The sequence below is a fragment of the Phaenicophaeus curvirostris genome, chromosome 26, assembly GCF_032191515.1.
Source record: "Phaenicophaeus curvirostris isolate KB17595 chromosome 26, BPBGC_Pcur_1.0, whole genome shotgun sequence".
NCBI lineage: Eukaryota > Metazoa > Chordata > Aves > Cuculiformes > Cuculidae > Phaenicophaeus > Phaenicophaeus curvirostris.
The window spans coordinates 6,372,342-6,388,076 of record NC_091417.1 but is presented as its reverse complement, the minus strand read 5'-3'; the positions used below and the strand labels follow the sequence as shown (position 1 = coordinate 6,388,076).

The window sequence follows — 15,735 nt, the reverse complement described above, 5'->3', positions numbered from 1 at the left end:
CTGGGGTCGGGGTGCTGGGAGAGGCGAGGAGCAGCCCCGCACCCTGCGCGCCAGGGGGGAAAAACCGAGTTACCCGCACCCCGAAACTGCTGCCCCTCCAGCATCAGCTGCCGCGGTGGGAACTGGCGCGGCCAGAGTGGGATGCGACAAATGAGGGTTTTTTTTTCTTTCTTTTAATTTATTACAGAATGATGTAAACACAAAGCCAGGTCCATTATAGCAGGGTTTGGTTTTCTGCTTTTACACATTAAAATATCAGCGATTTAAAAAAAAACAAACCAAAACAATCAATCATTGCATCATCGCCCCAGGCTGAAAATCGAAGTTCAATTTAGAAATAGTTAATTTATGGGAAAAAACAGGAATATATATATTTATTTTTTATATATTTATATTTATATATATAAAACCAGAGCAGGAACAGATAATATATTTTATAAAGACACATTTCCTCACATACAATATCGCCATCTCGTAGTGTTAGAAATTTCCCGATCCTGCGATTTATCCATCCTGATTCGATAACGACCGTTTTGTTGGAGGGAGAGCGATAAAAGTGCTGATTAAACCTCCTGGCCCTGCGTGGCCTGCGGGTTAGTGCGGCCGGGCCGGCAGACGGGAGAAGCGAGAAGTGCAAACAGAAGGCACCGCGATGCCAGCTTTTTTCCTGCTGCTGCTTCCCTGCGAGGATGCAAACGGGAGCTGGGGCGTCCCGGGGCTGGGATGTGGGTCCGGTGTGGGGGCTCCTCGGCAATGAGCATGGCCGGGATGGAGCTGGTCCCACAAATCCAGAGCAGGAGCATCTCTACGCCCTCAACTTCGGGTCTTGCCAGCCCTGGTGGGGACCAGAGGCTGCAGCAACCCAGCATCCACGGCTCCGGGAGGTTTTCATTCCCAGGTCGTTGGGCCAAGAGCCTCTTCCAGGCCTCCCAATTCCGAAAACTCTCAATTAAACCCGCGCTCCCCGTTTGCCGCGCTCCCCGAGGCGGGGGCTGCAAATCCTGACCTGACCAGCAGCGCCAGGACTCGGCACGTGCGGCCCCCACCACGCTGGGCGCCTCGGACCCACCGGAGCTCTGGGCACCCCCGGCCCTGCCGTAAACACCAGGCTCGAGGTTATCTGCGTGGGGCAGGCGAAGCGTGAGGCCACCAGACAAGGCGAGGGGGTGCCCGACGCCCCAGCAGCAGCAGCTCCGGCAGCCAGGAGGGGCCCAGCCTGGGGGGTTGTGGTTGGGTTTGTGTTGCTGCCCCTCACCTGGCACAGACACACGTGCCCAGAGGAAAATAGTGCAAAGCGAGGGACCCCGAGCTCCACGTCGTCTCCAGCTCAACCCATCCCACCGCTGGGACAACACGGAGCCACGCGCTGCATCTAAAAATTCAGCAAGGCTTTTGGGTCCGAAGGGGAACCCATGGGATTTTAGGGCATGGGAGAGGGGAATTAAGGCACAAGCATCACAGAAGTTAAAAATAACCCCCCTGCACGGTGAATCTCGCACCCTTCCTGCAGCGGGGCTGTCTCCACCCGGGCTGCCGTGCTGGGGTAACGAGCTCCCGGCAGGAAAGCAGCAAGCCTAGAGGCGCGTGTCCGTGTCCCATCCCAGCCCCTGCGTGCCGGCAGCGCTGGAAGAGCGCAGGGCGGCCAAGCCGGCCCTCCGGTCCAAACCGGGCTCTGGTTCCATGGGGATGTGATCACAAGGGACCAGGCTCCCTTCCTGAGCCGGGAATCTTTGGTTCCTCCAGTGGAGGCTGCAGAATATTGCAAAAATGACATTAACAACAACAAAAACAAGGAATGTAGACAGGAATGCTGGAGAGGGTTTGAGAAATCAGTATGGGAAAGGGTGTGAGTACCTAAAATCGCTTTCTTTTTGCATAATTCAGAAGCGCTTCCTGATCTCCTGGCCTGTTTTGTAGGGTGGATACAGGTCACTGGCTATTTTAAGCCCTCCTTGCATGTGGCAGTGAAACCCTCTCCTGAATTCAGGTTCTGGCTTTAGAGCTCGTTTTTAGGCGCATCACCAAGTCACAGCTGAGCATCTCCCAGTTGAGCCCCTCGCCAAGTCCAAGGCGTGGGGAGGGCGATCCAGGCCCCAAACCGTCTTCCCTCCGCGCTCTCGCTCGCTCTCCGGGCTCGCTGCGCCAAGCAGAGGAGGGGGGATGCTAATTCCCTGGCACGCAGAGGATGAAACCGGAACGATGCTTGGTGAAATCTGGCTGGGATTGGTTAATCTTGGTCTCCACGGCGACGGTGCATTTCCGCCCGTGCAGGCTGCACTGGACGGGGTTGGTGACGCTGACCTGCAGGGCGCGCTTCTCCCTGCACAGGCAAAGGGCGAAAGAGAAGTCAGGACGGAGGGACGGGATGCGCTCGGCACCGCCGCTCGGCCCTCGGTGGGAAGCAGGGAGAGGGACGCATCCTGCCTCGATCTGAGCACATTGTGTTTAGAATCACACAACGGTTTGGGTTGGAACAGACCGTCCAGCCCATCCAGTTCCAACCCCTGCCAACCTGGGCCAGGGCCTCATGATGATTCGTCATCATGAGGAATTTCTTCCTAATGTCCAATCTAAATCTTCCTCCCTGCAATTTAAAGCCACCCCCCCCCATCCTATCACTCCAGACCCTTGGAAAAAGTCCCTCCCCAGCTTTCCTGGAGCCCCTTTCAGTGCTGGAAGCTGCTCTAAGGGCTCCTCAGAGCCTTCTCTTCTCCAGGCTGAATAAGCCCAACTCTCAGCCTGTTCTCGTACGGGAGGTGCTCCAGCCCTCAGATCATCCTTGTAGCCTCCTCTGGACCCGTTCCAACAGCTCCATCTCCTTCTTATGTTGGGAATTCCAGAACTGGACACAGGACTCCAGGCGGGGTCTCACCAGAGGGGCAGAACCCCCTCCCTCACCCTGCTGGCCACGTTTCTTTTGATGCAGCCTGGGACTCGGTTGCCTTCTGGGCTGCGAGCGCACTGGTGCCGAGCTTCTCACCCACCAGCACCCCGAGTCCTTCTCTCACTCATGTTGTCCATCAGCCTGTATTGAAACCAGAGATCGCCCCGACCCACGTGTAGGACCTTGCACTTGGCCTTGTTCAACCTCATGGGGTTCACGATGATGACATCCCTTGTTCTGAGCACAGAGGTCAGAAATAAAGCACGAAAGAGCAAAAAAGAATCACAGGTAGGGTTGGGACTGTTCAATTCCCTCTCAAGCCAGCCAAGCCACACAAACTCCTGGGGTCGGTGCACCCCGAACTGGAAGCATCAGTGCTGGGACAAACCCATGTCACTGCCATTCCTGGCTTTTTAACCCTTTAACCCAGCTTTGGAGCTAAAAAATGATCCACAGGAGAGCAATCAGGAATTTCTGCCCCCACCACGGTTTGTCCCTGGCTGTTGGGGTCACTGCCCGTGGAGACAGGGCAGCACGGCGAGAGGGAGAGCCACAAGGGTGTCCCTCCTGGACCAAGGTCACAAAAGCCACTCTTATAGATCCCAAATAATCCCCCTCCTTCTCTGTAAGCAGAGAGACGCCCGGCTGCTCCCTTGGGGATGGAACCGAGGGGGCGGCCAAGCTGAACGACGAGCTCCAGCCACAAGCCCTTTGCACTAGTGGGGAGCGAGGTCGAGGTCATGAGGCAGGGACCAAACCCCCAGGAGAAGCGACCGCAGCAGATCCACCACCCCTCAGCCACCCACAGCCTCGGGAATGGGGAGGAGAGATCCAGGGACTTGGCCTTCAGGAAACAGTGTAGTAGTGGCTGCCCCATCCCTGGGGGTGTTCAAGGCCAGGTTGGATGGGGCTCGGAGCAACCGGATCCAGCGGGAGGTGTCCCTGCCCATGGCAGGGGGTGGAACTGGATGGGCTTTCAGGTCCCTTCCAACCCAAACCATTCTGTGGTTCTATGAAATCCCTCCTATGACCTCACCCACACTTCAAATTCCTGACCTTGCAGCATTTCTTAGCGTCATATTGAAAGCTTTAAAGCCCCAGCAGCATCGACTCCACCACCTCCCTCGGTGCTCCGAACGCACGGAGGAGGATGCAACGGGCTGAGCTACCAAACACAAGGAAGCTCTGGCCTTGCTGGTTCAATATTTTCTCTGACACAGCCCAAGTCCTTCATGCAGCACAGGCTTCATTTTCATTCATTCATTCATTCATTCACTGAGACCATTCAAGGCCCGTCATAGCCCATAAGCCACATTTTTACGCTGCTTCAAAATAATTAAAACGTTTACCGCTTCCAGAAGAAGGCCGGGTGCTTGGGTGGAGGGGAGCTGGCAGGGGCAGCAGCACGTGAGGCCCTCACGTTGTCCCAGGTATTTAATACTTATTTACTCAGTGAGTGGAGGCTCAAATCCCTGCTTAGTTTGCTATTTTTACTGTGTCTTAGCAGAACGCAGAGGAACCTCTTGGAGATCCCTGCCATCGTGTGCCCAGCGAGCAGGTTTAGCACCCAGCGTCTGTAACGAGGATAAGGCTAACGACTTCCCTCCTCTCCCACAGCCCTCATCAGCTCCTGGGGAAGAAGACAGGAAAGCTGGGGAGGGGCTCCTGATCAGGGAGTGCAGGGACAAGGATGAGAGGAATGGTTTTGAGCTGAAAGAGGAGAGATTGGGATGAGATCTTAGGGAGAAATGTTTTGCAGTGAGGGTGGGGAGGCCCTGGCCCAGGTTGCCCAGAGCAGTGGTGGCTGCCCCATGCCTGGAGGTGTTCAAGGCCAGGTTGGATGGGGCTTGGAGCAACCGGATCCAGTGGGAGGTGTCTCTGACCATGGCAGGGGATGGGACTGGATGGGCTTTGAGGTCCCTTCCAACCCAAACTGGTCTGTGATTTTATGAGGGTCTGTCACTGTCAGTAGTCAAACTCTGTTGACCTTTTTCCACCGTGAAAAGCAGCCCAAACCAGGGTAGAGGAACATCATTAACCTGAATTTTGATCACAAGCAGCATCCAAGCCTGGAAATCACAAGATCCTTGATGTATTTTGAGCCTTGTGGCTGTGGGACCTTCAGCAAGAAGGTGAAACCCTCTAGGTCCCATCTGGAATGAGGAGAATCAACAAAACACGTGTCTATGTGAAGCAACATCGTCCTAGGATGGGGGGCTTTGGAGAGGATGCTCTGTTCTTTGCTCCATTTAACATTTACGTTCAACCAGAGCTTCACTTCCCCCACCAGGGTCTCCAAATCCCACCATGACAGTACTCATTCAATCTTGATTTTAAGTCTCTTTTCTTCATGTGAGAACAGGTTTCAGCCTCAAAATCTTTTGCTGGGGGAGCAGGATGGCTCTGGAATGGCATCCAAAGGGCAATCCATTGCTTTTGCTCCCAAGAGCAATCCACGTAGGGATTTGCAAGGCCACATCAGGATTACAACCCCGCTCTGTGGTCTTTCTCACTAGGCTGATGAGGGGGAATGGTTTTCAGCTGCAAGAGGGAAGATTGAAATGAGATCTTAGGGAGAAATGTTTTCCTGTGAGGGTAGGGAGACCCTGGCCCAGGTTGCCCAGAGCAGTGGTGGCTGCCCCATCCCTGGAGGGGCTCAAGGCCAGGTTGGATGGGGCTTGGGCCGCCTGATCAGTGGGAGGTGTCCCTGCTCGTCACTGCAGGCTTGAACTGGATGATCTTTAAGGTCTCTTCCAACTCAAATTTTTCTATGATTCTATTCATGACTGTTCGGCAGTTGAAGAAAAGGTCACTGTGCAGAGAGCTACGGGACGTGCCCAAGGTCACAGAAAACAGTGCAGGAATTAAGAGCTAAACCCAAATTCTCCAACTTTCAAGATCTGTCTTTTAACCACAAACGGCTACAGCAATCCAAATGCCGGTCTCCTCTTTCATCCTGAAGATCAACTTGATTCAAGCATCCCCCATTGGCTCAGAGCTGGTTTCTCACCCACAGTGATGTCCAAGCTCCCCTCTCCGTTCAGCAGACGATGACTGCTGGCACGTTCTGTCCTCAAAAAGTTGGGAAGTTTCTGCTGCCTGGAGAAGACCCTACCCTCATCCTTTGCTTCCATCCCCGCTGATCTCACTGCATCCTCCATCCTGTGTCTGCCAGCAGGAGAGACCTGCAAATCTGACAGTAGGATGGCCAGGAGCCTCTGGAGATGCTACCAGATTGACCCCAGGCTGCACAGGAGAAGTTGTTTCAGACAGCAGTGTCTATTTTTGTAAACCCTTAACAGGCTCCCGAGACGCTGCCGCCTGTCCTGCACAGACAAACATCTAGGAGACCATCTACAAGACATCAGGGCTCCTGTAGGCACCAGCACAGCTCTGTCTGTTGGCAGGTTTGGCTCTTCACCAGGCCCCGGCGTAACCTGCACGCCGGCAGAAGTCAAGTCAATTAGGACAAAATGACGGATGCTGCTCCCAGGCATCTTCTGGGGAATAAACTTGCTTATTTTTAACAACGATTCCATTAGAAGAGACAGCGAGAAGCAAGCACTGGCTGAGGCTCTGCCAGGAAAGAAATGCCAACCCCCAGCATCCAGGCATGAAACTGCCTGCAAAATGCAAAGGGAAAAAAGAGAGTAAAGGGGAAAAAGAGCGTCCCTGCAGTCCTGCCAGGGAACCACATGATAATTTCTGTATATAACAAACTACTTGATAATGATTTCTGTATATAACAAACATCAAGGTGTTGGTGTTTCCTGAAAACACAGAACTTTTTATACCACCGCGAACATTTTTGGGTGGAAGCAGCATCTCTCAGTGCCCTGGATGCCACAGCCACCCTCCCCAGCTGGCTCGCGGGCTGGGGCTCCTCTTTGCTCTTTGGATTTCACAGCTCAGTGGGCTCTCCAGGACCAGGTGACTTCTCTTCCTTCCTCTGCTGCAAACCATCACTCAGCTTATCTACAGACTTGAGCTCGTTAGAGGAGTTAATGGCAGGAGGTGATGGCTGTGGGTGTGAGCGAGTGTGTGAGCATCGCTTCTACGGAAGAACCACGTCCTGGAGCAAGAGCATCGCTGGAAACACAGCACGAGCTGGTCAGGCACCTGGGTGAGCACTGGCAAAAGGGAAAGCAGCAGAGGAGATGACTCCAAGTGGAAGCTGACTACTGGCCCATGAAATATGAGAGTTTTGACTGAGCATTTAATCGAGGACCTCAGGGAAAACACAAGCCAAGTGGCGCATAAATGGCCCCAGACATCTGTCAGCGCTGCTGAGAACACAGAAGTATCCACGTCGCCAGTAAGTGGTGGGAAGCAAAACAGTGAAGGGGAAGGAGGGAGAAACATTGGGAGGATTTTCTGCAAAGACAGGGGTTTAAGAGTAGAAAGTTAAAAAAATGCATTGTTAAGTTAATGTTAAACACACAAGATGCTCCAGAACAGACAGGGGTGACCTGGAATGCCTTGCAAGGAGCTGCAATAGGCATGGAAATTTGGCAAAGCACTCAGTGATGAAACATTCTTTACTCATAGCTAGGAGCTCCATCAGGGAGCACTAGCACAGCCAGGAACCCACCGTAGCCAGGAACAGCGGGGGCTGATCCCCGCCTGGGCAGCTCCAGAGGCAGCCTCATCACTCCCAGGGCTGGGAAGATGGGAGGAACGGGCAGGTTATGCCATTTCCAGGGTCTCTAAATGAGGAGCTGCCGGCGTATGGGTGCAGGTAACGCAGTCGTGGAGCAGGAACCGAGTTCTTTTTAGGAAGCAAAATTTGGGTAGAAGATGGCAAAGCCGAGCACAGGAGGTGTTTGATTTTCATGACAACCAACCAGAGAGGTTTCAATGAGGCTAAGCAAGCAACACAGCGTGAAATAAGGGCTCAGCAGCAATAAACCGAATGGGATGTATTCCAGAGGGGTGGGTTAAATGATCAATTCTTCCTAGAGTTTATATCAAGGCCTTTTTTTTTCTGGAAAGGCAGCATCACCGTGGAGGGCTTGGCTAAGCCTTCGAGCCAGCGGGCAGCTGCAAACAAGATGTTAGGAAGCATTAGGAGCAGGATGGCGAATAGCGAACAAATTGTTACACCTTATATAAGCCAGCGCTGCAGCCTCATCTGGGTACCGGCTGCAGCCTTGGAGGGGCTCAGCCACGGAAAAAGGAACGAGGCGGCTCGCAGATGAAGAGAGGCTGTAAAAAAGAAACCAAAAAAAGCAGCAGCTATATTCTGCATGAAGGAAACATGTAAGAAGCAGAGAGAAAACCTTGAGAGGTCTAAAAAAAGGCAGCTGTCAAGGCTTCCCAAAAGCAGCCAAAGAAACAAAAGCAATACTGAGAATGTCAAGGCGGGTCAGAGCAGTTCTGTAGGCAGAGCGGAGACTCGCCCTGGGTGACACCAGCCCGTGGCACCTTGTGGTGCTGGGGGGCACCAAGGTGAGAAAAGATGAGCAACTTCAAAAATGGCATTGGGTCTAATCTAGGTAATAAACATTTACAGCTCTGAGTTACAAGAGCTGTCATTTTTGGACGGGATCAGTGTCTTCTGCGTTCACTGTGCATTGGCAGGGGAGGGATGGGGGATCTATCTCGTCTGAGCACTCGTGGTGTTCTGCACCTTGCAGGCTGATGATACTGGGGACACTTGAGCTCAAAGGCAAAGCTTCACAGTGAAAAATAAACCCCATCATAGCTTCAACAGAGACTAAAATAGGAATATCAAATTTCCCAACATGTACAAGCCCAAGGGGCATGTGGGCCCCTCACCACAAGAAGGATGTTGAGGCTCTGGAGCGAGTCCAGAGAAGAGCAACGAAGCTGGTGAGGGGGCTGGAGAACAGGCCTTGTGAGGAGCGGCTGAGAAAGCTGGGGGTGTTTAGCCTGGAGAAGAGGAGGCTGAGGGGAGACCTCATTGCTCTCTCCAACTACCTGAAAGGAGGTTGTGGAGAGGAGGGTGCTGGCCTCTTCTCCCAAGTGACAGGGGACAGGACAAGAGTAAATGGCCTCAAGTTGCACCAGGACAAATTTACTGACAGAGCGGTGAAGCCCTGGCAGACGCTGCCCAGGGCAGGGGTGGAGGCTCCATCTCTGGAGGGGTTCAAAAGAGCATCTGGTGTGCTGCTTTGGGACGTGGTTCAGTAGGGATGGTGGTGGTGGGCTGACTGGATGAGCTTAGAGCTCTTTTCTAACCTTAATGATTCTATAATTCTATCCTTGCTTTGTGGAGCTGGGCAAGCACCTCGCCTGAGGAGCCACACATGAAGAGCATCGCATGTAAATAATCCCGGGTAGGTTTTTCATTCCAGGGAGGGAGATGTCCTGCTGCAAGTACGCAGAGCCTGCAGGCTGCCAGCGCTCCAGCGCGCTCCGTCTCCGCGCTCTCGCTGCCTCTCGAGGGGGCAGGAGCACTGGAAGCGTGCACAGCTTCAAAGCACCAAGTCCCACTTCCAGAAGGGATTTACACACTCCGAGCATAACTTTCCCTAAGTAAGACGTGGATAATTTTGACAGCATCACCCCCGCGACTCCTTGGTGTGCTTCATGCCTCCCTGTCCTGCTCAGATCCCCTGCCATCATGGACAGAAAATGTGTTTTCCCACCCAGCTCTTAGTAAAACACCCTGACTCACGTAGCTACAGGTTAAAAGTGACGATTTCCCATCCTGTGTGTCTGAGATAATTATTTAATGTCCTCTTTGCCTCCTCGCTCTGGCTGCTGGGCTGTGTTAGCCCCATCAAAGGACATCTCACTCCATCCACCCCTTTTCAGAACAGCCCTGAAGCTGCTGCTAGCAACACTCTTCATCCCATGGGTTTGATACCAAGCCCAGGGCGAGGAGATTACCCAGGACTCATTTTTGGGTGCAGATGACTCCTCTCTGTCCATCACTCAAGAGCAGCCGGCCCAGCAGGCGCTGAATACGCATGGTAGGTAGCGTCGTGCTCATTCACCGCGCGCTGCATTCCTCACATGCACCGAAGGGACACGACAACATCCTAAACCACAACGGGGTTTCAAAATCTGCCTTGCGAAACCCTCTCTGAGGTCTCGCATGGCAAACGCACAAGACAAACAGGATGTTTTTGCAAACTGTTACTTGCTTTTTAAGACACGTGAGGCGGTTGGTGCCCGAGAGCTGTTCTGCACCAGGGGGTCTTGGACATTAACATCAAAGCTATGGAAAGGAGAGACTGTAAAGAAGTCAGAGATGAATAAAGATGGGTGACCTGGTCTAGTGGGAGGTGTCCCTGCCCATCACAGGGGGGTTGGAACTGGATGATCTTTAAGGTCCTTTCTAACCCAAAACATTCTATGGTCCTATGATTCTAAAGGAGATCTCAAGTCAGGGTCAGAAGGCAAATTTCTGTAGCTGAAGATCAGAACAGGTCCTCCAGGCATTTTAATGCCACAAAAGGTCAGCTGAATGGAAAATGACTCTGGCAGGTCCCTTCTCACCAGATGAGTTTCCAAAATTATGTGCTGTCAAGTGACACTCGATACCAAGAATTGTTCTGGGGATCTTCAAAACCAACACCGTTATTTTAATCTGCAAGAGAAGGACCAGGCTACAAACTGCAAACCCACATCGTTCTGCTGAAAACTCAACCACGCCACTTAAAAAAATGGCTTTCAGTCTTTTCTGGCTCAGAATTCTCAGCACTGGTGAAGCTGCAACTGAAATCCTGGGTTCAGTTTTGGGCTCCTCACTCCAGGAAGGACATTGAGAGGCTGGAGTACGTCCAGAGAAGGGAATGGAGCTGGGAAGGGTTTAGAGCACGAACCTTATGAGTGGCTGAGGGAACTGGGGTTCTTTAGTCTGGAGAAAAGCAGACTGAGGGGAGACCTCATTGCTCTCTACAACTGCCTGAAAGGAGATTGTAGCAAGGTGGGGGTTGGTCTCTTCTCCTTGGTGACCAGTGGTAGGACACGAGGAAATAGCCTCAAGATGCACCAGGGAGGGATTTAGGTTGGATATTGGGAAGAATTTCTTTACTGAAAGGGTTCTCGGGCACTGTTAGAGGCAGCCCAGGGAGGGGGTAGAGTCCCCATCCCTGGAGGGTTTTAAAAGATGAGTAGATGTTGAACCTGGGGACATGGTCTGGTGGCAGGCTTAGCAGGGCTGGATCTATGGCTGGACTTGATGATCTCAAAGATCTTTTCCAACCAACACCATTCTGTGACTCTCCATGTGTCCTTTTGCCCGGCAGCTCATGTATATTTACCAGTGCAAACCACAGAGCCGCTCACTGACGATGTTGGGAACCACACAGCACCGCGTGTTACACCATCGTGCTTCTGGGTTGTGTCAGCAACTCTATTTTTGCCCTTCTAATGACAAATAAGCTTTGTTAATATCTGTATATTCCCAGTGAAAAAAGTTATATATATCCAAAAGCGTTATATATATCCAATGCAAGGCAAAAGCAAAGCCAGCTATTAATATTCCAGTCTGCTGGCGTCTGGCCAGGGCACCGAGACGGTTCTTTATCCATGTCTGAACCATAAAAGCCACTTTCCTAAGACAACCGAAGCTGCCACAACGCTGCTGTGTTTGTTCATGCTGTGGCTGCTCCGGGTTTATTCCTTCTCTAGCTGAGGTGCAGCCTAGCACATTAAATGTTTGGCTCTCTCCTTCTTAAAATGCATTTATTCCTACTTGACCCCAAGGTCAGACAGTGCCAGAGCAGCGCTGGCGAGCTGCGTATCGCTCTTCGTTTCTTTAGTAACCAGGGCATTTGGGCATCCAGCCTTGCCAGCCAGAGAGCACTTTGCAGAACATCAGCGAGCTGTAAAATATTTCTGTCTCTTCCAGCTAAACCGTTTGGTTCAGGGGGTTCTGGGCAAAGGAGGATCCCAGGGCGATGGGGCAGGGGCTGCTCCTCCTCTTCACTCTCCAGGGTTGTTCATCTTCAGTGGGAACTAGGCTAAGAGCCAGGTTTGAAAGAGCGAGCTGGGCAGCACAGAAGCAGGTTAAGGGGGGTCAGGTCCCAGCCTCACCGCTCAGAGGGGCTGCACCCCGAAGAGCTTATTTTATGGTGGGAAAGCCCCAAAACATGGTTTTGAGACATCCCTTTGTGAGCAGACTGCACAGTGCACCCTGACATCCTCTTTCCTCCATCCCTGGGAAATCAGATTTAAAGAAAAAGTGAACGTAATTATCCCACATCATGTGAAATTCAAGAACGGGATCAAATACTCATCGAAGCTCCGTCCTCCAGCCAAACTGGGATGAACACTCACCCGATTGACTCAGCCCCTGGCCCCAGCACAACCACAAGGTCTCCAAACTGAAGGTGTTGGATGTTGGGGTGGAGAGATGTCCTTCAGGCCCCTGAGCTCAGCTATGAACCCTACCCCGACCTCATTACTGCACCGGGGCTGTTGACTGAAGCCTTCCCTGCCCAGCCTGATGCTCCATGAATTCCTTGCAAAGCTGAGAATTCATCTCTGTGCTTCAAAAGGAGAAGCCTCAGTCTTTTTTCTTCCCCTGGTGTCATCAGCATGCAATGCCCGATGCAATTATCCCTCATGAAGCACTCACTGAAGCTGGTCAATGGCTTTCTGGACAAAAAGCATGTTCACTTACGTCAGGCATTTCCTGGGAAACCTCATCAACAAAGCAGCTTTCAAATAAAAAAATACAAAAGACACACGCAGGGTGTTAAATATTTGATTTCATTCAAGAGGCAAAGTGAACAACACCCAAGTCCCTGAGTGAGAGGTGGAAAAGGTTGTTCCCATGAGAGCACCACAGCAGCACCCACCTACCATGGCTGTGATGGAACAGACACCTAACTGGAGGTGCCCCAACCTCTGCAGGCCCTGCTCGAGCACTCAGGATCGCAGGGAACCCTAAAATCCCCACACTGCTCCTTCTCCCTCCCTCGTCCTAGAATCAGTAAGGTTGGAAAAGATCTCTAAGCTCATCCAGTCCAACCGTCAACACAACATCAACATGCCTGTTAAGCCATGTCCTGAAGCAGCACATCTAGATGCTTTTTGAACCCCTCCAGGGATGGAGACTCCACCCCTGCCCTGGGCAGCCTCTGCCAGGGCTTCACCACTCTGTCAGCAAAGAAATTTTTCCTGACATCCAATCTAAATCTGCCCCGGTGCAACTTGAAGCCATTTCTTCTAATCCCCAGAGGCAGTTTGATACCATGGGAATGAAATCCCTTCCAAAATTCAGCGTATTTTGCACTCTCTCTACAGTTAATATTCAAAGTTTTGCATCATGTCTTCAGCAGAGTGAAGATTCACAGCCCAGTGACAAGCAGCTGTGTGGGGGAAAGTGAAAGGATGGGGACAACTGGCCACGAAAGATGTGGGGTTTGTGGTATCTGCTGCCGTGGGAGCACGGTGGCAGGAGAGAAGGCTCCCACGTCCTATCCATCCTCTCTAACATCTGGTTATTCTATGATTCTATGATCTGTGAGGTTTCAGTAATAACATAGGAAGAGCTGTGTCATCCAGGGCTGCCCCAGCAACTTCTTCAGCTGCCAGGAGGGGAAACCAGTTCTGGTGCTGGATTATGAAACGAGTGATCTCATAGAATTGTAGAATGTCCTGAGGTGGAAGGGACCCACAAAGATCATCAAGTCCAACTCCTGTCCTTTGGGGGAAGAACCTTGTCCTAACGTCCAACCTAACTCTCCCCTGGTGCATCTTCCTGCCATTCCCTTGGGTCAGGGAGAAGAGCTCAGTGCCTGCTCCTCCTCCTCCCCTTGTGAGGAAGCTGTAGAGCACGATGAGATCTCCCCTCAGCCTCCTCTTAAGGTGAGAAATGATTTCTACGTCCGCAAACATCCTCACCCTGCCTACATGCGCGCCTCCACTGTGCATTGTGGGTCAGTTTACACCCTAATGGGTTGTGGATAAACAGACAAATGTGGTTTCTGATGCTGAAGAACATTACAGCCTGGCGACACGTGCCGCTTGCCTCCATCTACTCCAGTCGACCCAGTTCCCAACACCAGCAGCTTTCCTGGGCTGCAGCACCAACGTATAAACTATGACTTCTCCTGAAGCCTCCAATGACTTGCATCTTCTCAACTACTCTGAGTCCTGGCAAAGCCTTGGATTGTCAGCTCTCATCCGGCTCGCGGCCTTAGAAGGAGCAAATGTGGCCGCAAGACGCTGGAGCGTTACATATTTTATAGAAACCACTACGCCAAAAATATGACTCCAAGTCCTTGGCTGGAGACAGAATAAAAGCAGAACATCGGGGGGTATGCCAAGAATCCTGCATTATAAATGCACCAACACATAAATAAAAGAAGACCTCTTAGGAAGAAGAGCACAGACTCGCTTCTCGTTTGGGATCTTGCAGACTTTGATCCCTGGGCAGGCTGAGGAGCAGGCAAAGTCTCTCCTTACATTCTCTTTTCAGCTCCTCACCATCGCCCAGCGGGCTGGATCCACCAGCTCCGCATCTGTTGGGGTGTGTGCAGCCCATGTTTGCGATGTCCCTCCTGGAAGGAAGCTCTCAGCCTGCTCAGCAGGTGCTGGTGGAACCCTGCTGCCTGAAGTTTTGAAGTTTAAGGAAGGATGAAATTCAGAAAAGGATGACTTCAAAGGGAATCCTGCATGTTCTGGTCATCTGGGATGTATTCACCCCCTGCAAGAACATGAGGCAGAGGGAGCTGATGACGAGAACAATAAGTGTGGGATTATCCAACTGTGCACCACTCGAATTTACAAGAGGGAAACAATTTTCTAGTATTAAACAGAAAATGAAGCAGCTGACAGGTGTGTTATTCTGGAAACAGCGCTGCTGTTTCCTCGTCGTTTCCCTTCGACAAAAACGTAAACTGTAGTCATCCCGATGGATCACAGAATCATAGAATCACTAGGTTGGAAAAGACCTCTAGGATTATCTACTCTGACCATTCCTTTCAACCACTAAATCATGTCCCTGAGCACGTCATCCACCCATCTCTTAAACACCTCCAGGAATGGTGACTCAACCCCCTCCCTGGGCAGCCTCTGCCAGTGCCCAATGACCCTTTCTGGGAAAAATTTTGTTCTGATATTCACTCTGAACCTCCCCTGGTGCAGCTCGAGGCTCCTTTCAGGAGGCTGTAGAGAGCAATAAGTTCTCCCCTCAGCCTCCTCTTCTCCAGGCTAAACACCCCCAGCTCTCTCAGATGCTCCTCTTGTTCTCCAGCCCCTTCACCAGCTTTGTTGCTCTTCTCTGGACTCGCTCCAGAGCCTCAACATCCTTCTTGTGGTGAGGGGCCCAGAACTGACCCCAGGATTCGAGGAGCAGTCTCACCAGTGCCAAGTCCAGAGGGAGAAGAACCTCCCTGGACCTGCTGGCCACGCTGTTTCTGATCCAAGCCAAGATGCCATTGGCCTTCTTGGCCACCTGGGCCACTGCTGGCTCATGTTCAGTCGCTGTCAACCAACACCCCCAGGTCCTTCTCCTCCAGGCAGTTTCCAGCCAGACTTCTCCTAGTCTGGAGCTGCTCAGGGTTGTTGTGCCCCAAGTGCAGGACCCGGCATTTGGCCTTGTTAAACCTCATGCCATTGGTCTCAGCCCATGGATCCAGCCTGTTCAGATTCCTTTGGAGCCTCCCGACCCTCCAGCAGATCCACGCTTCCACCCAGCTTAGTGTCACCCACAAACTTGCTAAGGGTGCATTTGATCCCCTCATCCAATTTTCCTTACTATTAAAGACTGAAGCACAGAAGGCATTAAGTACCTCAGCCTTATCCTCATCCTTTGACACAGTTGTCCCCTTTGCATCCAATAAGAACTGGATATTGTCCCTGGTCCTCCTTTTACTTTTTAGAAAGTTTTTTTTATTATCTTTCACCAGCTTGGCTAAGCTGAGCTC

At 51.9% G+C, this 15,735-nt stretch overlaps 2 protein-coding genes across 3 annotated transcripts in view; both read right to left on the bottom strand.

The window, feature by feature from the left end:
* Nucleotides 1–15,735, bottom strand: part of GPATCH8 (G-patch domain containing 8) — a 152,358-nt gene that overhangs the window by 120,686 nt on the left and 15,937 nt on the right. The gene's annotated exons all lie outside the window — the stretch shown is intronic.
* MYO1D (myosin ID) overlaps nucleotides 177–15,735 on the bottom strand; it is a 184,163-nt gene continuing 168,604 nt past the window's right edge. The window contains exon 22 of the mRNA XM_069877121.1: nucleotides 177–2,320. Coding sequence (XP_069733222.1) covers nucleotides 2,164–2,320 — 157 coding nt within the window. The 3' untranslated portion in view covers nucleotides 177–2,163. The remainder of the gene's footprint in view (nucleotides 2,321–15,735) is intronic.